This window comes from Cydia fagiglandana, chromosome 6 (assembly GCF_963556715.1).
Source record: "Cydia fagiglandana chromosome 6, ilCydFagi1.1, whole genome shotgun sequence".
Lineage (NCBI taxonomy): Eukaryota > Metazoa > Arthropoda > Insecta > Lepidoptera > Tortricidae > Cydia > Cydia fagiglandana.
In genome coordinates this window covers 10,616,746-10,638,483 of record NC_085937.1, presented here as the reverse complement: position 1 = coordinate 10,638,483, position 21,738 = coordinate 10,616,746, and the positions used below count along the sequence as shown (strand labels likewise).

Sequence of the window (21,738 nt, the reverse complement as noted above, 5' to 3'; positions counted from 1 at the left end):
CAATAACAAATCCCGTTATGTAATTCGATGAAACTAGATCTAATTTCTTTTTTATTTTTATTTTAGTTGTTAGGCCAGAGCCGTGCCAACCCAGCCCTTGTGGGCCTAATAGCCAGTGCCGTAATATTAACGGACAACCAGTGTGCTCTTGCGTAACAGGATTTATCGGAAGTCCACCATCTTGCAGACCAGAGTGCACTGTCAGCTCCGATTGCTTACCGAACGAAGCCTGTAGTAACAATAAATGTATTAAGCCATGTCAAGGTGCATGTGGAGTAGAGGCCATATGTCAAGTAATCAATCACAATCCTGTATGCTCTTGCCCAACTTCATATACTGGTAATCCATTTATAAGATGCATCGCCCAGCCGTTCGAACAGGAACCAGTTAATCCTTGTATTCCGTCACCCTGTGGGCCTAACTCGATATGTAAAGAAACCTCAGGATCACCTTCATGTTCCTGCCAAGAAGGATTCATTGGATCTCCGCCTTACTGTAAACCAGAATGTATTAGTAACACAGAATGCCCTACTCATCAAGCTTGCATCAAACAAAAATGTGTAGACCCGTGCGTTGGTTCCTGCGGAGTAAATGCTCAATGTCACGTAATCAGCCATTCTCCGACATGCTCTTGCTTACCAGGATACACAGGAAATCCATTCTTTGAATGTCATACACAATTGCCAGAGCAAGACTTTACATCTCCTTGTCAGCCGTCTCCGTGTGGTGCTAATGCAATTTGCAAAGAACTTAATGGTGCTGGATCATGCACTTGTCAACCGAATTATTTCGGTAACCCATATGAAGGATGCAGACCTGAATGTTTAATTAATACTGATTGTCCATCGAACAAAGCCTGCTTACAGAATAACTGTCGTGATCCATGTCCGGGTGCGTGTGCACCGAACGCTTTGTGCCAAGTGGTCAATCATGCTCCACAATGTTCATGTCAAGGAGGTTTTACTGGCGATCCATTCCGCTACTGTGTACCGGAGAGTAAGTTTTCATTAACTATAGTTCGTTTTTTTAGCATTAGAAAGAATTCCACAGAAGCAAGCGTGCAGTTTTTATCAGGCTCGTTAATTGTTAATAATTATTGAATTATCTAATGTAGCATGGTCAATACATATAATTTACTTCAAATTGTTACCGCTAAAAGTGCCATATTTAGAACCACAAGCGAACTTCTGCGAAGTTCTTTCTAATGCTAAAAAAAACGGACTATAGTCAATTTATAATCAAATTTGTAACAACTTTTCACCATTGCATTAATTTTATTTCAGTTCAATACGATACACCTAAAGATGTATGTCGACCATCACCTTGTGGACCAAACAGCAGATGCAAAGAAGTAAATCAGCAAGCTGTGTGTTCTTGTTTACCCGAATACATTGGAACACCTCCAGGATGTCGTCCAGAATGCACTACTAGTGCCGAATGTTCAAAAGACAAGGCATGCATCAATCGAAAATGTCAAGATCCATGCATAAATGCATGTGGCATAAATTCTGATTGTAGAGTTATTAATCATAGTCCAATCTGTCAATGTAAACCAAGATATACAGGAGATCCCTTCGCAAGGTGTTCACCTATACGTCGTAAGTTTCCAAAACAACATTTATTTTTATGAATTCCTTTGCTGTTACTTTTTACGACGACCGTCTTCTGCATACAAACGTAGTTTTAATTTCCCTCAATGGATATTGACACCAATGGGAAATATTTTTGCACAATTTGACGTATGTTAACATTTTCAGTGCCAAGCAATGTGCCAAGCGCCCCATTACCAATACAAAATGAACACACATACGTGTTCTTGGCATTGAATGTCATATGGGGAAGGGTTTGTGCACGGTCGTCAACTTTCTTCGTTTAGTCACTATTATTACGTTACCTATAAAAGTGTGTATTGTAAATATCATTGTAAAAACTTTTTTTGTTTGCAGCACCAATTGCGAACGCTGAGCTGGAGCCATACAGGAATCCATGCGTACCGTCACCTTGCGGGCCTAATGCGGTGTGCCACGATATTGGAAATATACCCTCGTGTGCATGTATGCCAACTTATGTCGGCAGTCCTCCTAATTGCAGACCAGAATGTACTATAAATTCTGAGTGTCCTACATCTCAAGCGTGCATCCAACAGAAATGCCGCGACCCATGTCCTGGTTCTTGCGGTATTACTGCTATATGTACCGTAACTCAACACAATCCAATATGCACATGCCCTGAAGGTTATACCGGCGACGCATTTACATCCTGCGCTCCTAAACCACCAGTATATGCTGATATTGTCGACAAATGCAATCCATCACCATGCGGAACCAATGCAATTTGTAACGAAGGCATATGCACGTGCATATCTGAGCATCAAGGAGACCCGTACGTCGGCTGCCGACCAGAGTGTGTCTTAAGCACTGACTGTCCAAGAGACAAAGCATGCTCAAAGAATAAATGTGTTAATCCATGCTTAGGCACTTGTGCAGCCACTGCTATTTGTGACGTCATCAATCACGTGCCTATGTGTAGCTGTCCTCAGGGAATGACAGGAAATGCATTTTACGACTGTACGCCAATCCAAGGTATTAATTTAATTAACTTACCTACATAATATCATTTTTCTTTTATTCATTTAGCATTGGATTTTCGTATAAATAGGGCTTTATTTTACAGTGCCAATATCTACAAACCCTTGCCGACCCTCTCCATGTGGTCCAAACAGTCAATGCCGAGAAATTAATGGACAAGCAGTATGTAGTTGCGTATCAGGCTACATTGGCAGCCCTCCACTATGTCGACCAGAGTGTACAGTCAGTTCAGACTGCCCATCGAATCGAGCCTGCAGCAATCAGAAATGCATTGATCCTTGTGCAGGAGCCTGCGGAGTCGAAGCAAAGTGTGAAGTGGTGAAACACAACCCGATATGTACTTGTCAAAGCAGGTACACGGGAAATCCATTTGTGCGATGCGTACCCTTCGGTAAGTCTCAATAACAATACCTTCATTACTGATAATTTGGGATCAGCGCGCGAGCGTGGAAACGATTCACACATTTTTCGCACCTTAGTTCTCGAGTTTTGTCTCGGTAAAAACCTAAAAACTAAAGAAACGTATTTTTTTGTTTTATTTTTTATATATCTGTACCTGACTGTTAAACGTATACGCATGAAACTCAGAGAGATAGAAATTTTATAACGACAATTTATAAAAAAAACCGGTCAAACATGAGTCGGATATAAGAAAAAAAAACATGATAAGAAATGTCTTCTAAAAAAGGTGTAGGTACGGTAATGGTACGAAACCCTTGTGGCGCGTGACTTATTCGCTCATGCCATGCATGGGTTATTTTATATTTGCACTATTTATTTCTGATATTTTCAGCTCCCACGCAAGACCCTGTAGCTCCATGCACCCCTTCGCCGTGTGGTCCGAACTCTATCTGTAAGGAAACTTCAGGGACGCCATCGTGCACTTGCATGCCTAACTTCTTCGGATCACCACCATATTGCAGACCTGAATGTTCTAGTAACAGCGAATGCCCAGCCAACAAAGCCTGCATCAATTCAAAATGTTCAGACCCGTGTATCAATGCATGTGGTACTAATGCGCAATGCAGAACGATAAGCCATTCTCCAATGTGTTTCTGCGATAATGGTTTTATTGGCGACGCCTTTTCCAACTGCTATGTTCAAGATGTAATAATACCAGAAATACCAACTCCTTGTGATCCAACACCTTGTGGTACTAATGCAGTGTGCAAAGAATTGAACTCCGCTGGATCTTGTACTTGTCTGCCAAACTATATAGGAAATCCATATGAAGGATGTCGACCCGAATGCACAGTAAACACTGACTGTACATCAAACAAAGCTTGCATACGTAATAAATGTCAAGACCCTTGTCCAGGCACATGTGGAACGATGGCTTCGTGTACTGTCGTTAATCACTTACCATCTTGTACTTGCTTGCCTGGATTTACTGGCGACCCATATCGGCAGTGCCTTATTCAGAATGGTAATTATTATTCAAAGTATTCAAACACATTATTTTACGAGTATATTGCTATATGTAAAATGTCACTAATAATTGATTCATGTTTACAGAACCTACACCGGAACCGGTTACGCCATGTGTACCAAATCCGTGTGGACCAAACAGCGTCTGTCGGCCAGTAAATGGACAAAGCGCTTGTTCGTGTATGGCCAACTACATTGGTTCGCCACCTGGTTGTAGACCCGAATGTACCGTTAGCTCGGAATGTTCTACCAATAGAGCGTGCATTAATCAGAAATGTGCTGATCCATGCCCCGGACGTTGTGGCTTAAACTCAGACTGCATAGTTATTAATCATAGTCCTCTGTGCTCTTGTTCGTCTGGATTCACAGGCGATCCATTCACCCGCTGCTATCCACAACGTAAGTCCTTAAAGTTTGACATCGACAATATATATATATAAAGGTTTTTTTTTAATAATGTGTGATCATTTGGCCTAATCATTGGATGTACTTTTTTTTAGAACCGTTGCAATTACTACCAGAACCGACGAGAAACCCATGCGTCCCAAATCCTTGTGGAGACAATTCAATTTGTCGAGAAATAAATGGAGGTCCATCTTGTAGTTGTATGCCACAATATCAAGGACAGCCTCCTAATTGTAGACCTGAATGTGCTATTAACCAGGACTGCCCGTCTAACATGGCATGCATAAATATGAAATGCCGTGATCCATGTCCAGGAAGCTGCGGAGAAAACGCAATATGCACAGTCTTTAATCATTCTCCGTCTTGCACATGCTCTCAAGGTTATAGTGGCGATTCGTTTGTTGCCTGTAGACCAATTCCACCGGAAAGAGGTAAAATAATCACAAATTTTTTTAAACCTTTAAAGGACTTCTCATATAAATTATTAAATTTGTTTTTAATTCATCTTTGTTCTATTTTTTTTAGATGAATTACCATCTGATCCTTGTAATCCTTCACCGTGTGGTATCAACGCCCAATGCAGAAATGGGGAATGCACGTGTATTAGTGACTACCAGGGAGATCCATATTTCGCTTGCAAACCCGAATGCATATCGAGTACAGACTGCGCTCCGGACAGAGTTTGTTCCAGGAACAAATGTATCAATCCATGCCCTGCAATGTGTGCAGCAACCGCTCAATGTAACGTTTATAATCACATACCAATTTGCACATGTCCAGAAGGTACTTCAGGAAATGCATTTACTGGATGTCATACAATCACAGGTACGTTGTTGAAACATTTTTAAATTAAATTATGTTTAGTAAATATTTCACGACATTAACTAATTATAGCAATTTGCTATGAAATAATAGGCAACTATCATAAATTAAATTAAATTTATTTAAGACCAACAAAAGATCAAATTTCAAAGAATCATAGTGATTAGTAATTGATTGCATATCAATAATTATTTATTCTGCAACATAACATACCAAATAGTAGATGATAATCTAATACCAACCCCTACCGCTTGCTTTATTTATTTAGCCTTCTTTCTTGGGTGAGAAAAATGGCATACAGCCCAGTTTGTTGACTATGGATGTATTTTTATTGCAGTTTCTTTGGTCGAACCGTGTAATCCAAGTCCATGCGGTCCGAATAGCCAATGCCGTTCAATCAATAACCAGGCAGTATGTTCTTGTTTACCTACGTTTATTGGGAACCCGCCATCATGCCGACCGGAATGCACTATCAGCGCCGAATGTCCGCAGAATGAAGCTTGCAACAATCATAAATGTATCAACCCGTGTATTGGTGCTTGCGGCTATGCAGCTAAATGTGAAGTTATAAATCACAACCCAATATGTTCGTGTCCAAATCAATACACAGGAAACCCATTTACCCAATGCACTCCAATACGTAAGTAACCATCGTTCACTTGTTTTCTTCTATAAAGTAATTTAAACAATTTCTGATTACAACATGACAAGAATACTTCTGATTACAGCTGCCATGCCAATACCGCAGGGAGACCCATGTACGCCTTCTCCATGTGGACCGTATTCGGTTTGCAAAGTGATTGGAGAATCGCCATCATGCACATGTCAACCAGATTACTTAGGCCAACCTCCCAATTGTCGCCCAGAGTGCGTCAGTAATTCAGAATGTAGAAGCGATTTAACATGCATTAATCAAAAATGCAAAAATCCCTGTCCGGGTAGTTGTGGATATAATGCAGACTGTAAAATTATTAGCCACGCTATGGTCTGCACCTGTCCTTTTGGCTTATCTGGAGATCCTCTTGTTTCCTGTAATTCTATTCCAGGTAAGATATCAAACTGTACCAACTACCTACAAATAATTTCTAATGTGCTTTTTTGTATGATTCCAACAAAAATATAATTGTCTTTTACAGATTCCATCGTCTATGATTCTCCTTGTGAGCCATCGCCGTGTGGACTTAACGCAGAGTGTTCTGAACGAAACGGAGCGGGCGCATGCAGATGTATTGAATCGTATGTTGGTAACCCATACGAGGGATGTCGCCCAGAATGTGTCATAAATACAGACTGCCCACCCATGTTAGCTTGCAATCAAAACAAGTGCAAAAATCCTTGCCCTGGTGTATGTGGATCAAATGGTATTTGTCAAGTTGTGAATCATCTACCCACATGTTATTGTCCTCCAGGACTAACTGGCAATCCATACTTGTACTGCGTACCACAATTGGAAGGTATTATTTTGTTACTCTGCTACTTAAATCTTTATCGTTTACTATAGCCGTATATTTGAATTAAAGAGTAAAACATATTATTTCAGATGAAATTAAACCGGCGCCGTGCACTCCATCTCCATGCGGACCGAATAGTCAATGTCGAGAGGTGAACTCTCAAGCAGTATGCAGCTGCTTATCTGAATTTATTGGTTCACCACCAAATTGCCGACCGGAATGCACGATTAATAGCGAATGCCAGACGGACAAAGCATGCATAAATCGCAAGTGCGTTAATCCCTGTGTTGGTCAATGTGCTAGAAATGCTAATTGTAGGGTAATATCACATAATCCGATATGCTCCTGCCAAGAACGGTTTACTGGAGATCCTTTTACCAACTGTATACCAAGTAAGTTGTTTCTGATTTTAAGTATTTAATATCTATTGAACGTTAGAATTAGCTTATTTAATTTGGTATATTTATTTCATGTCTCTTCTCTTTCCTGAGAATAATAGAAAATGTTTATATTGTTGTCAAATATATGTCTTGTGATATCGTCTTCTGTCTATGTACTCGTATATAATATAATTTAATTACAGTTGTAGAGTCGATTTCGCCGCCACCTGCAGAAGTCAACCCGTGCATCCCGTCGCCGTGTGGACCGAATTCAGAATGCCAAGTATACGGAGGCAGCGCTCGATGCACTTGTTTACCAAACTACATAAGTTCACCACCTAGATGCAGGCCGGAATGTGTGACCAGCGCGGAATGTAGTGCTGCAACTGCTTGCATTAACAACCGCTGCGCGGATCCATGTCCCGGAGCCTGTGGTCTCCGTGCCCAATGCAGCGTTGTTAACCACCTGCCGATCTGTGTATGTACACCTGGCAACACTGGGGATCCGTTCGTTGCCTGTCACGATATGCCGCCCGAAGGTTAGTTACATATCAAAACATAAAGTTACTTAGAATTTGATCCCGTAAAATGACACAGAACCGTAAGCAGCAAACAGCTAATTCAATGTGTTTTTCTTTTAGTTCCTATAGATCCGTGTTCTCCTTCCCCATGTGGTTCTAATGCAGTCTGCCGAGATGGTACCTGTACATGTTTACCTGAATATCAAGGTGATCCTTATTTCGGTTGCCACCCTGAATGCGTTTTGAACACGGAATGTCCACGCGACAAAGCATGTATGAACAATAAATGCAGGGATCCTTGCGTTGGAACATGTGGCAGCGGCGCTATTTGTGAAGTTTTCAATCATATTCCTATGTGTTCTTGCCCACCGGGCTATACCGGATCGCCATTCTCGTACTGTACTGAAGTTATTGGTAAGTATTATGTTTCTATAAAAAGTAAAGCCGTAATTCATAAGTCAAGCATAACAAGCCCTTGATAATCGTTTGTTCTTAACTGTCTAACATTTGTTAATAAACACAAATGTTAGGGGACACAATTTAACACACGTTTGCTAAGTTTTATTTATGAATTATGAAAGGGGTTAGTTAAAATCGTAATTACGAGTGTCCACGATAAAATGTGGTCTTGAATGTGTTATTTTTTAAGAGATGCCAATTTACAATGAAGATGAAGTTATCTTTATTTATTTCACGCTGATCCAATGCGGGCAGGAAACTTCATTGGTAAACTTATTTTTATTTTTTTACAGACCAACCATCCAACTTATGTCAGCCGTCCCCGTGTGGGCCCAACAGTCAGTGCAGAGAAGTAAATGGAAATGCGGTGTGCGTTTGTATTCAGGGCTATATAGGTAGTCCTCCAAATTGTCGACCAGAATGTACAATAAGCGCCGAATGTGCATTAAATCGAGCTTGTTCTAATCAAAAATGCATTGATCCATGCCCAGGAGCATGCGGTCGTAACACTCAATGCATTGTGGTGAATCACAATCCAGTGTGTACTTGTTTGGCAGGATATTCCGGCGATCCATTTTCATATTGCCAATTTATTCGTAAGTAACCAAACAAAGATTATCAATAACAGTTATCGATATAGGTAGATAAAAAATATCACATTGTACATATTTTTGCAGCTCCAGCACCGCCTGTGAAGGTTAATCCATGCCTACCGTCTCCTTGTGGACCAAATTCGCAATGCAATGATAATGGTGACAATTACGTTTGCACATGCTTTCCCGAATTTATTGGTACACCACCCAATTGCCGACCCGAATGCACTAGTAACACTGAATGTGCTTTGAATCTAGCATGTATCAATAGGAAATGTGTCGATCCTTGCATCGGCTCATGTGGCTTGAACGCTGAATGTAGAGTTGTAAGCCATACACCGATATGCTTATGTCAAAATGGATATACTGGTGATCCGTTCCTTACGTGTACTTACCTTGAAGTTGTTGCTACGGAACTGGAACGCCCTACACCATGCGTTCCTTCCCCATGCGGTGTCAACGCAGAATGCCGTGAACAATACAACGCTGGGTCTTGTACTTGCCTCGAAGGTTATTTCGGAAACCCATATGAGGCCTGCAAACCAGAATGCGTACTCAACTCAGATTGTCCGGCCAATCTAGCTTGCCGAAATAATAAATGTTATGATCCCTGTCCTGGCACTTGCGGACTAAATGCGCTATGCAATGTAATCAACCATATTCCGAGCTGCTCTTGTCCAGACCAACATTACGGGGATCCTTACAAAATATGCATATTTAAGCTTCAATGTGAGTATGAATTTTACTTAATACACTTATTACGAGTATTTTTAATTAACGTTAAAATAGTGACATATTTGGTACACCTAGTTGATAACATTTGTTTGTTAATACATACCTATTTTTTAATTTTAGCTGAAATAAAAGATCCCTGTGATCCATCACCATGCGGGCCTAATAGTCAATGTAGGTCTCAGAATGGGGTGTCTATCTGCACGTGCTTGGATGGATACCAAGGATCACCTCCAATGTGCCGGCCAGAATGTTTAACCAGCTCCGAATGTCCCATGGATAAGACCTGTGAAAACCTTAAGTGTGTCAATCCATGCCCGAAAGGCTGCGGTGTTAATTCAGACTGCAGAGTTATTAAGCATAACGCCATTTGTACATGCAAACAAGGTTATACTGGAGATCCATTCTCACAATGTTACATGTCTCCAATACCAGAACGGCCGCCCATGGATCCGGTTAACCCATGCATACCTTCGCCATGTGGTTCGAACGCCATATGCCGTGACATCGGTGGCATCCCTTCATGTACATGCAATGTTGGATACCTTGGCAGCCCACCGAACTGCAAACCGGAGTGTGTTGCTAATGCCGATTGTAGCAATGACAGAGCTTGCATAAACATGAAATGCGAAAATCCATGTTTAGGTTCTTGCGGACTGAATGCGGTATGTAATGTGATCAATCACGTTCCTATGTGCTCGTGTCTAGAAGGATATCAAGGAGATCCGTTTGCCATTTGCAACCTTAAACCCTCAGGTACGACTCTACGGTACATTCTATATTTTATTTTGCATGTTCACGAGACTGGAAACATGATAGTTAACGCAGATCTTTTTTAGCACATTGATATTAATAAAATTGCTTTTATTTCAGAACCCCCACAGAAGACAGATCCTTGCAATCCAACACCATGTGGGGCTAATGCTCAATGCAATAACGGCATATGTACATGTCTTGCTGAATACTCCGGGGATCCATATTTCGGTTGCCGACCTGAGTGCGTGCTGAGCTCAGACTGCCCTCTGGACAAGGCTTGCGTGCGTTCCAAATGCGTTGACCCATGCCGAAACATGTGCGGTGTTAATGCCGACTGCAACGTTTACAACCATGTTGCAGTATGCAGTTGTCCGGCTAGTATGACTGGTAATGCTTTCAGCCAATGCAACATAATCGAAAGTAAGTATAGGTACTGAAGGTAGTTAAGGATTATAACTGTTTTTGGTTATAACTCATTTATTTGTTTTTTCCCAGAGCCGACAAATAGACCTTGTGAACTTTCTCCGTGCGGGCCTAACAGTATCTGCAGAGAACTTAACGAACAAGCAGTATGTGCGTGCTTACCAAATTATATTGGAAATCCACCTAATTGTCGCCCCGAATGTATTCAAAGCTCAGACTGTACTCCATCGCGTGCTTGTATTAATCAAAAATGTGAAGATCCATGCCCGGGATCATGTGGAAATAATGCTATCTGCAATGTTATAAAACATAATCCTATCTGCAGCTGTCCTGACAGATACACTGGTTCTCCGTTCTCCCATTGCTATGGTATGTTATGATTCTTTAAAATACTACTGGATATGAGAATTGATCATAAACAAATATTTTATAACTTTCATTTATATTGCAGTATTTGTTCCTGAAGAACTACCACCGTCTGACCCATGCGTACCGTCTCCATGCGGACAGAATAGTATTTGCAAACCAACTAACAGCGGTTCATCTTATGTATGTACATGTCAGCCGACATTTGAAGGTACTCCGCCACAGTGTCGTCGAGAATGTACAAGCAATGACGATTGTTCCATGGACAAAGCATGCATAAACTATAAATGTAAAGATCCCTGTCCAGGATCTTGTGGACTCAATACAGTATGCAATGTACGGCTGCATAGTCCCATGTGTTCCTGTGAAGAGAGTTATACTGGTGATCCCTTCACAGCATGTCATAGAATACCATTGGCTGAACCGACAGACCCATGTAATCCGACGCCGTGTGGTGCTAATGCCCAATGTAAAGTTTCAAGAAACCTAGCTGCTGCATGCATATGTGACCCAGATTATTACGGAAATCCTTACGAAGCATGCAGGCCCGAATGCGTTACACAAACAGATTGTCCATACAACAAAGCATGCTTAAAGAATAAATGTGTTGATCCTTGTCCCGGAACGTGTGGTGTTTCAGCCGTATGTCAAGTGGTCAACCACATTCCATCATGTAGTTGCACACCAGGATACACTGGAAATCCTTACGCATATTGCCACATTATAATCAACACTCCGGGTAATTGTTTTATTCATTCATACATAGGATTGGAAACAAAAGCATATTTGCGTACCTATCGTATATATTCCTTTTTCTGTGGCTTTAAAGTAACCTTTGCCTAAAACGTACACATTTTATTATAATGTCAATAATAACTGTTCGATATGGAAGGTATCTACCTAATTCTAGCTTTATTTACAGAACCAACCAAAGATCCTTGTGTTCCAAACCCTTGCGGAAGCAATTCAGTTTGCAATAACAACAATGGACATGTGGCTTGCTCGTGTCAGCCCGATTTTCTGGGAACTCCTCCAAATTGCCGACCTGAATGCACTGTAAACTCGGAGTGCGAAACTACAAAGAGTTGCTCCAGGCAGACATGTATTAACCCATGCTCAAATGCTTGTGGACAAAACGCTGAGTGCAGAGTAGTCAACCATGCTCCTATTTGCTCTTGCCGACCAGGTTTTGAAGGAGATCCGTTCATTAGATGCTTAGCAGTTGATAGTAAGTTAATTCTAGTTTTACTTAGTACTTACTCGGAATGCGTTATTATTAATTGAATTGTTCTTACCGACCTATTTTTTTCAGAAACTCCGCCACGTGAAATTAACCCATGCGTTCCATCTCCCTGTGGACCAAACGCTCTCTGCCAAATTGTAAACCAAGCACCTGTGTGCACTTGTATTAACAACTACATCGGCACGCCTCCAAACTGCAGGCCCGAATGCACAGTAAACTCTGACTGTCCCAGTACTATGGCTTGCATGAATCAAAAGTGTCGTGACCCTTGTCCCGGCTCATGTGGACTACAGACCGTGTGTCAAGTTTATCAACATACTGCTGTATGTAGCTGCAAAGAGGGTTTCACTGGAAACCCATTCCAAAATTGTTACATTCAAGAACATATAGGTATATATCTAATAACAAATTGTTTACAAACATTATGCTTAAATTTATTTTAGCAAAATAAGTTTCTATAGGTATACCTAATCTCTTTATGACTCCATTCCAAGATTGTTACATTCAAGAACATATAGGTATATATCTAATAACAAATTGTTTACAAACATTATGCTTAAATTTATTTTAGCAATATAAGTTTCTATAGGTATACCTAATCTCTTTATGACTAAAAAATGGGTGGCATTGATTTTTCCTTACAATATTGTTTTCTTTCAGAACCCCAACCGACTGTATATGATAAATGCAATCCCAGCCCTTGTGGAGCTAACGCTGACTGTAGAGATGGCCAATGTACCTGTAGACCAAAATATTTCGGCAACCCCTACATGAGCTGCCAGCCCGAATGCACACACAATTCTGACTGCGCGCCACATCTTTCATGCATTAATAATGAGTGTAAAAACCCATGCGCAAATATTTGTGGTCAAGGTGCCGTTTGCGAAGTTTATAATCACATACCAATGTGTAGTTGTCCTTCTAATACGACAGGAAATGCATTCTTCTCTTGTACTCCTATTACATGTAAGTAATCTGTCTAGACTGTTACATTAAAGAAGAAGCCCGAAAATCGTTTTAATTTTCTTTATATGTATTGTATTTGTATACTTACTCTTCTCCACATGTTATATTTTATATATTTGTTTTCAGCTATATCCATCAGAAGAGACCCTTGCACGCCTTCACCTTGTGGACCATACAGCGTATGTAGAGCAATTAATGAGCAAGCGATTTGCTCGTGTTTAATGGGATACATTGGCGCACCACCTGCCTGTAGGCCGGAGTGCACTGTCGATTCAGACTGCACAAGTTTAATGGCCTGCTCCAATCAGAAATGTAATAATCCTTGCGCAGGCTCTTGTGGCCTTAACGCTGAATGTAGAGTGCACAACCACAAACCGATATGCTATTGCCCTAATGGATTTACTGGTGATCCATTCACCAGATGTTCCATTGTTGTGGACCGTAAGTAGAGAGTCATATCATATTAAGTTCTGGAGTATAAAACGACAGAATCAATACTTATTCAATATGTTATAATTTCAGGTGATCAACCACCAAGAAAGGCTCCATGTGAACCATCGCCCTGTGGTCCTAATTCCATCTGTCGAGCCATAAATGACGCGCCGTCCTGTTCCTGCTCAACAGGTTTCATTGGAACACCTCCATTCTGTCGTCCTGAATGTGTCACAAACAGTGAATGTACTTTCGATAAGGCGTGTATCAATAACAAATGTGTAGACCCATGCCCTGGTGCTTGTGGACAAAACGCCATATGCCGCGTTATCAGCCATTCACCTCAATGTGTTTGCCAACCAGGATACGAAGGAAACTCCTTTGATCAATGTCTACCAATTAAAGGTACGATGCGTAATTACATTTGTAGCAAGTACTACGAAAACAAGTGCTATGTATTAATGATCACTTTTTCGCTTATTTTACTAAATAATTTGCAAAATATTTATCTTTAAGTTATAAATATATATACACTCATAAACAAATTTGAAATTACATAAGGTGCTATAATCCAGTAATGAAAGTTTTTTTTGCGTTCCTCTAAATTTGTCGATTAGTATATTTGAGATTCTCACAACGATCCCTTTAATTTGATGTGTATGTATGTATGTATTTAAACACTTTATTGTACATAAGACAGGTTAAATTACAAAAGTTAAGGTTATGTGCCGCATGAATCATGATATACTTAGCAAATCTATTCTAAATTTTCTATTTCACCCCCTTGTCGTGGCCCTTATCGTATTGTTTGTCTATGCCGTCAGTAAAACAAAATTCATTTATTTATATTACATCTTTGGACCGATATTTAACTTATATTTGGATACGAAAATTCAACTCAACCGGTTTAGTGGTTTCGGAACAAATTGGATGTGATAGATAAACAGACAGATACACGAGTTACCTTATAAAGGATTCGTTCTTTTCATTTGAGGTCCAGAATCTTAAACAGAAGTATCAGCAGATACTTTTTTGAATTATCTAAAGAAAAATGAAAGCTGAATCTATTTTAAATAAAAGCAAAGATGTTAGGTAGGTAGTACATAATATATAATTAACTTAAAAATAGCTTACTTTTTTATTTCAGTACCAGATCGGAAACCACCTATCTCAACTCAACCATGTGTGCCTAATCCTTGCGGACCAAACGCAATTTGTCAAGAGCGCAACGATGTGGGCAGCTGCACATGTCTTAGTGGCTACTTCGGTAATCCATATGAAGGTTGCCGGCCAGAATGTGTAATTAACTCTGATTGTCCAGAAAATCTCGCATGTACAAATAACAAATGTCAAAATCCGTGCCCTGGCATATGTGGATCAAATACTCGGTGCGAAATGATCAATCATTATCCTACGTGTGTTTGCTTCGATCGATATGTGGGAAATCCTTATGATGGTTGCATCTTGAGAGAAGGTAATGAGTTTCAACGATCGTATGCTTCATATAAATGTCAGTTTTTATATAATTTCATTTAATAAACACCATTTTCATTTATTTCAGAATCGCCTATTGATCCTTGCACCCCATCTCCTTGTGGAGCATATAGCACATGCAAAGCATTGAACGGTCAAGCTATGTGCACATGTTTACCACAATATTTCGGCAGCCCTCCTAATTGTCGACCTGAGTGTGTAACAAACCCAGAATGTCCTCCAAACAAAGCTTGCATAAGACAAAAATGTGTAGATCCATGCATTGGAACGTGCGGAGAAAATTCACAATGTCGAGTACATTATCATAGTCCTTATTGCACCTGTGCCCCTGGCTTTGAAGGAGATCCATTTGTTAGATGTATCAAACCAGCAGCATCTCCACCACCAAAACCACCTGTATGTGAACCTAGTCCTTGCGGTAGATATTCTACATGCAGAGACGTTGGTGGGTCAGCTATTTGTAGTTGTTTGCAAGGTTACACCGGTGCGCCACCAAACTGCGCAACCGAATGTACGATTAATGAGGATTGTTCCAATGACCAGGCCTGTGTGCGAGAAAAGTGTGTCGACCCATGTCGTGGGTCCTGCGGGACATTTGCCGACTGTCGAGCAATGAATCATCTTGCTATTTGTACGTGCCCAGCCGGTTATAGCGGCAATCCGTTTGTCAATTGCTATCCGTTTAAAGAACCTCAAAAAGATTTACCGCTAGATTCCTGTGCGCAATCTCCATGTGGAATCAATGCAATTTGTTCTAACGGTTCTTGTTCATGTATTTCCGGATATCAAGGAAACCCCTTCATTGAATGTCGGCCTGAATGTATAATCGATAATGAATGTTCGAAACAACAAGCCTGTGTTAATTATAAATGTGTCAACCCATGCAATAATGCATGTGGCTTAGATGCAATTTGTAACGTTTACAACCACATTGCGATTTGCGAATGTCCCGTTCCTCTAAAAGGCGATCCATTTATTGCATGTCGCCCTGTTATAGGTAAGATTATTCAAGAAATATCGCTAATATTATATCAATTTATATCATATAACTTGGAAGAGTAATGCTTTTTAATCATATTGTTTCATAAAATCGTTTGTTCTTTTAGCTCCAACGGTAACTGATGACCCATGCACTCCAAATCCATGCGGTTCAAACAGCATTTGCCGAGCACAGGGCACCGTGGCGCATTGTTCTTGCCGACCACCCGCGCTTTCCGATCCGAGCAGTTGCCGCCCTGAGTGCCGCGCCGACTCTGACTGCCCAGCAGATCGCGCCTGCCGAAATAACAAATGTCGCGACCCTTGTCCTGGCGTATGCGGCCTCCGAGCTCTTTGCCAAACTAGAATGCATTCGCCTATTTGCTCTTGCCCAATAAACTTCATTGGAGATCCTTTTGTTCGTTGTTCACCAGGTAAAATATACATGCATAAATCAGTTTTGATCATAGTGTTCATTTGATAACTGTTTTCTAATGTTGCATTTACTTTTCAGCACCCACAGACGTAGAGTCTAAGGTTGTCTCACGATGTCCCGACTGCGGGCTGAACGCAGACTGCATTGATGGCCAATGTCGATGCAGATCGAATTACTTTGGAGCGCCTCCTTTCTGTCGCCCTGAATGTCTGAGTTCCAGTGACTGCGAATGGCGCCTCACTTGCGTGAATCGTCGCTGCATAGACCCTTGCCCCGGCGCATGCGGTCGTGGCGCGATCTGTTCGCCTGTCTCCCATGAACCTCGCTGCGAATGTCCCCCCTCTACTACTGGAAACCCTCTTGTTGAATGTCGTCCAATTAGTGATATCCGTAAGACAGACTCAAATAAAAGATTGCTTTGTCCTTTAAATTATTACAAGTATGTTGCTAGATAAAAAGACAATGTTAGGTTAGGTTAGACGGCAAGCTCGGCTTTCGCTTTTAAAACTTAGGCATGGGTTTTACTAGTGAAACTGAGTGAGCTGTTTATCCCAAAACTTACGTGAGCGTGAACTAATGTTCTTAGGTCGCTTTGCGAAAAGCGCTTCCAACTATTTTGCTAATACTAGAGAGTTTAGAGAAAATGTATCTTATTTTTCATATTCAAATGTTTCAGAAAAACCAAAAGACGATCCTTGCTATCCGTCACCCTGCGGGCCTGGGGCGATCTGTCGCACGAGAGGCTCAGGCGCATCTTGCGAATGTGAGCCAGGTCTCCGCGGTGACCCGTACACGGGTTGCCGACCGGAGTGTTTGGCGGACTCAGACTGTTCACCTTCGCGCGCTTGCGTACGTTCTCACTGTCGTGACCCTTGCATCGGCAGTTGCGGCATAGGAGCAGATTGCGAAACTTTCAACCACCTACCAACTTGTTCTTGTCCACCGGGCACAAGGGGCAATCCTTTTGTACGATGTGAAGAAGTGCTCAAATCGGGTAAATATATATATATAAAAAAACCTACACTAATAATATCATACTGATTTCTAGGTATTTAATCTCATTATTTTATTTTTAGTGCCGCCGTGCGATCCATCCCCTTGTGGTCCAGGAGCTTTGTGCACTGCCGTCGGTGAAAATGCGGTGTGCTCGTGCCCGCCAGGCACCAGCGGGGATGCAGCCGCAGGCGGCTGTCGACCTGAGTGCGTCGTCAGCTCAGAGTGTCCGCGCGATCGTGCTTGTGTACGAAACCGGTGCGTCGATCCCTGCATCGGCGCATGCGGCAACGGTGCAGAGTGTCGTGTGTTTGATCATGCGCCAATTTGCTCCTGCCCACCACCAACAACTGGAAATCCATTCCTAGGATGTAGACAGTTGGATGGTAATATATTTGTATTGATTACGAAGATACTTTGTGGTTTACTTAAATAAATAAAATCAAAGGAAAGGGACACTTTCAAGCAATATTTTTCTCATTTCAGTGCAACCTAGTAAGGGCCCATGCGATCCTAACCCATGTGGACCACACGGAACATGCCGCAACGGTTTCTGCACCTATCCAGAATGTATTGTCAACGATGACTGCTCTGGAGACCGCGCTTGCATTAATCAAAAATGTACTGATCCATGCGTCGGAGCTTGTGGATTAAATGCGATTTGTTCAGGCGTGCGGCACTCGGCGGTTTGCTCATGTCCCAATGGTTACACGGGCTCTCCATTTGTACGTTGCGAACGGATCATCATACCCACACCCACACCTGTACCAGAATGCATCAGAGATGACCAGTGCGCCGACAATGCCGCATGCGTCGACTCTCGTTGCTCTCCTGTATGCGGACCCTCAAATTGCGGCCTCAACGCACGTTGCATGGCTAGGCAGCATAGGGCTCGCTGTGCTTGTTTGCCAGGATACGAAGGCGACGCCTATACTGGCTGCTATTCAGGTATATACATCTATCATTCACTCAATACAAATGATACAGTTGTTTGTACATACGTTTCATAGCTTATATTTCAAAAACCTATGTTTCACAGTGCAATGTCACAGCAACAACGACTGCCCATACGATGAGAGTTGCGACGGCGGGTCATGTGTAAAGGTGTGTCCGCGAATTCGTTGCGGCACGGAGGCGCATTGTGTAGCGCGTGGACACGTTGCCACGTGCGAATGTGACAGCGGAGCTCGTGGCAACCCGTGGACGGCCTGCCATAGAGCCGAATGTACAGTAGACGACGACTGTGCCTCGTGGCTGGCATGCCGTGGAGGCACTTGTCAGAACCCTTGTCCCGGAGCTTGTGCACCGGACGCAGTGTGCACTGTCACGCGCCATTCACCTGTCTGCGAATGCCCGCGCGGCACTGTAGGCAACCCGAACGTTGAATGCCGACGAGGTAAATATATTTAACCACAAGGTTTAATTCTTCCATTCCAAACCACTTAAAACGTTACTTATTAAATTACATATTATATACTATATAAAATACATATAATAGACTGTTAACATACAAGAAAATGAAATACTACTAAACGAAAAATATCTTAGGATAAAATGTAAAATTAATTATTTAAAATATATACGATTGTTTTTCTCTAGTTGTTGATGACGTGGAATGTGAAACTGACGCTGGCTGCGGCCCCGATTTGGCATGTCTGCAAGGCAAATGCAAGAACCCTTGCGACGCTACCTCATGCGGGAGAGGCGCTGTGTGCCGTGTCGCCAATACTCTGCCGTTCCGAACACTAGTATGCGAATGCCCTAAACCACTAACGGGTGATGCGTCCGTCCAATGTAGTCCAAGTAAGTTATTTTCACAGTAGAGGATACATCCGATAAAATATATTTTGTAATAATATGATTATCCAGTACTTATACCTAATATTAATGATTAAAATGTTATTGTTTAAAGTGCAGGTGCGATTTCTAATGCCATCGACGACACTGAAATGTTAAAAAAGAACCCAAATAAAATGAGAGTGGGTATATTATAGCATGTTTTATAATATGCACTGTTGTATATATACACAAATATCCACTGTATAAATTAGATTCACGATACTCTTTATTACTTTTATTAGTTAGTCAAAGTACACGGTACGTCTAGTCAGTTTTTCCTAGCCACGTAATAAAACAAACGATGTTAAATATAAGTAATAAGAAAATAACGCATAAAAAATATTAAGTTTATCTAATATAAAGGTGAGTAAATAATAGTAAAAAGACTGCAATTAGTAGTTAATACAGACGCGCGTTCCGTTCACGATGAAATAAAATAGTAGTTTTCGATATAAGTGCGAGAAGTATGTCATTTTGCACGAGTACCGAGGTCAAGACTCGGGACGAGTGAAAATGACACTTCCGCACGTGTGTCGAACAACGTTTTTTAATACAATTGCGAAAAATGTTCATAGACAGCAATGTATAATGCTTTCGGTTTTTCCGGTAATATACTGTCACTTGCAACGGATACCTTTGCTTTGTTATCTGGTCGCGTTAAATTCACTCCAAAATCGTCTGAATCACTCATTTTTATTTAATAACTGATACGTAATATGATACGTTCGTGGCAATTACAAACATAAATCACTTAAATGTTGAATAAAAAAGGCGGGAAGAGAATAAAAAAGTTTTACTTTTAATTGCCATTTTTTTTCAATGGGGATTCTGTTGTCACTGTTGTCAGCATTATGCCAATTGAAGAGAAATTGTATTATTATTTCAGAACATATAATTATGTAAAAAACATGAATCTTTTTTATTTCTTTATATTGATATACTATCTAATTAATTACATTTATATTCTTAAGTGCAGTGTACGAACGACAGCTTCATTCAATCGCGCGTTGTTCAAGTAATACTATTGGGTCTCGATTAATACTCCTTTATGCCCAATCGCACGTTGTTCAGGTGGGTCATTTATAAGCGGATCTCGAATAATACTCATTTATTTAAAAAGTATCAATCAGATTACTTTTTAGCACTAGTGTAAAAAAATCAAACTGTACGCACGATTTGCAGCTACAAAAACTAAACTTTTTGAGCAATTGTATTCAAAAAGTTTTTATAGTTGGGCAGTTGAAACTCCAGCATCACAATTTTAGGTCCTGAAAGTAGAAGGTAAAGTCCTGTCTGTCTTGTCAATGCCAAGTCACTGCAATCTTAGCGTAGATGCACATCAGTTTCTCTTCATTGAAGCGTTTACGAGATATGAATTTGGAAAATATTTCACCACACCACCTAATTATACCTTGCGGCTTTAGGAGGTGAATGTAATGAAGACTCAGAGTGCGGGGACGAGGAGACGTGTTCCTCAAAGCGGTGCGTCCCGGTGTGCGGGCCAGGCGCGTGCGGCGTGGGCGCCGAGTGCCGAGGCCACGCGCATCGCGCCTCCTGTACTTGCGTGCCGCCGTTACAGGGCGATGCTCGGGTTGCGTGTTTGCCAGGTCGGTAGTACCTACTTTAGTAGTATAGAATACAGTTGTGTCATTGCTTGAAATGTAACGAAAACTCGTTGCGCTGATTACAGTCGATTCCCTAACATATTACGTATCCACTTTTCTATGCAATTAGTATGGCAACGTGGGTACTTAAGTTGGGGCACCGACCATCATAATTTTTCGCCCTTTGCCCAGCCCTTATAGGCAGTTTGCCTTAATCAAACAATTTAGCCATTCACATCAACTATTACACTATGCGAATTTTTGGGGTTCGGTAACCGAAGGGTGACAATCGACACCTTTATCCCAAGCTTAAGTTATGTTAGGTTTGTTTTATAACATTATACTTAAATGTTTATAAATAACAATGTTTTCATAAAAGTTTCCTCCATCCTTTTGCTTTAATAATAACTTTATTTTTTATATTTCTAGGTCTTCCAGACGTTCAATGTACAACGGATTCAGAATGCGGCTCCGCGGAAGCGTGTGTAAACCGGCAATGCGTGTCGGCGTGCGCTGGAGCGTGCGGCACTGGCGCCTTGTGCGAGGCCACGCAGCACCGCGCGCGCTGCCACTGCCCGCCCGGGACAGCCGGAGACCCAGCCCGCACTTGTTATACACGTAAGATTTAGTGCCAGTTGCACCAACCACATTTGACAGACTGATCATCGTCAGCCGGCGCGCCCCGCGCCTTTACTATGAAACTTTCCATACATAAAAATTTAGCGAACTCTTTAACGTTCGTAACAGTTTGGTGCAACCGACCCTTATACTTTTTAATTGACACTCAACCGTTAAACACATTCAGTTCAGAATTCTCATGAAACTTTCT

At 41.4% G+C, this 21,738-nt stretch overlaps 1 protein-coding gene across 1 annotated transcript in view; it reads left to right on the top strand.

Annotated features, from left to right (window-relative positions):
- The window catches only part of LOC134665191 (uncharacterized), a 138,238-nt gene that overhangs the window by 100,703 nt on the left and 15,797 nt on the right, over nucleotides 1–21,738 (top strand). The window contains exons 89-124 of the mRNA XM_063522058.1: nucleotides 67–996; nucleotides 1,284–1,598; nucleotides 1,947–2,582; nucleotides 2,674–2,979; nucleotides 3,382–4,014; nucleotides 4,104–4,415; nucleotides 4,517–4,852; nucleotides 4,947–5,246; nucleotides 5,581–5,883; nucleotides 5,972–6,289; nucleotides 6,380–6,697; nucleotides 6,784–7,086; nucleotides 7,278–7,613; nucleotides 7,716–8,009; nucleotides 8,348–8,650; nucleotides 8,732–9,376; nucleotides 9,503–10,135; nucleotides 10,253–10,555; nucleotides 10,631–10,927; nucleotides 11,010–11,663; nucleotides 11,847–12,152; nucleotides 12,237–12,557; nucleotides 12,828–13,133; nucleotides 13,260–13,574; nucleotides 13,656–13,970; nucleotides 14,713–15,039; nucleotides 15,127–16,056; nucleotides 16,166–16,471; nucleotides 16,552–16,863; nucleotides 17,150–17,467; nucleotides 17,550–17,852; nucleotides 17,953–18,414; nucleotides 18,506–18,862; nucleotides 19,066–19,269; nucleotides 20,730–20,912; nucleotides 21,339–21,527. Coding sequence (XP_063378128.1) covers nucleotides 67–996; nucleotides 1,284–1,598; nucleotides 1,947–2,582; nucleotides 2,674–2,979; nucleotides 3,382–4,014; nucleotides 4,104–4,415; nucleotides 4,517–4,852; nucleotides 4,947–5,246; nucleotides 5,581–5,883; nucleotides 5,972–6,289; nucleotides 6,380–6,697; nucleotides 6,784–7,086; nucleotides 7,278–7,613; nucleotides 7,716–8,009; nucleotides 8,348–8,650; nucleotides 8,732–9,376; nucleotides 9,503–10,135; nucleotides 10,253–10,555; nucleotides 10,631–10,927; nucleotides 11,010–11,663; nucleotides 11,847–12,152; nucleotides 12,237–12,557; nucleotides 12,828–13,133; nucleotides 13,260–13,574; nucleotides 13,656–13,970; nucleotides 14,713–15,039; nucleotides 15,127–16,056; nucleotides 16,166–16,471; nucleotides 16,552–16,863; nucleotides 17,150–17,467; nucleotides 17,550–17,852; nucleotides 17,953–18,414; nucleotides 18,506–18,862; nucleotides 19,066–19,269; nucleotides 20,730–20,912; nucleotides 21,339–21,527 — 13,929 coding nt within the window. The remainder of the gene's footprint in view (nucleotides 1–66; nucleotides 997–1,283; nucleotides 1,599–1,946; nucleotides 2,583–2,673; nucleotides 2,980–3,381; nucleotides 4,015–4,103; nucleotides 4,416–4,516; nucleotides 4,853–4,946; nucleotides 5,247–5,580; nucleotides 5,884–5,971; nucleotides 6,290–6,379; nucleotides 6,698–6,783; nucleotides 7,087–7,277; nucleotides 7,614–7,715; nucleotides 8,010–8,347; nucleotides 8,651–8,731; nucleotides 9,377–9,502; nucleotides 10,136–10,252; nucleotides 10,556–10,630; nucleotides 10,928–11,009; nucleotides 11,664–11,846; nucleotides 12,153–12,236; nucleotides 12,558–12,827; nucleotides 13,134–13,259; nucleotides 13,575–13,655; nucleotides 13,971–14,712; nucleotides 15,040–15,126; nucleotides 16,057–16,165; nucleotides 16,472–16,551; nucleotides 16,864–17,149; nucleotides 17,468–17,549; nucleotides 17,853–17,952; nucleotides 18,415–18,505; nucleotides 18,863–19,065; nucleotides 19,270–20,729; nucleotides 20,913–21,338; nucleotides 21,528–21,738) is intronic.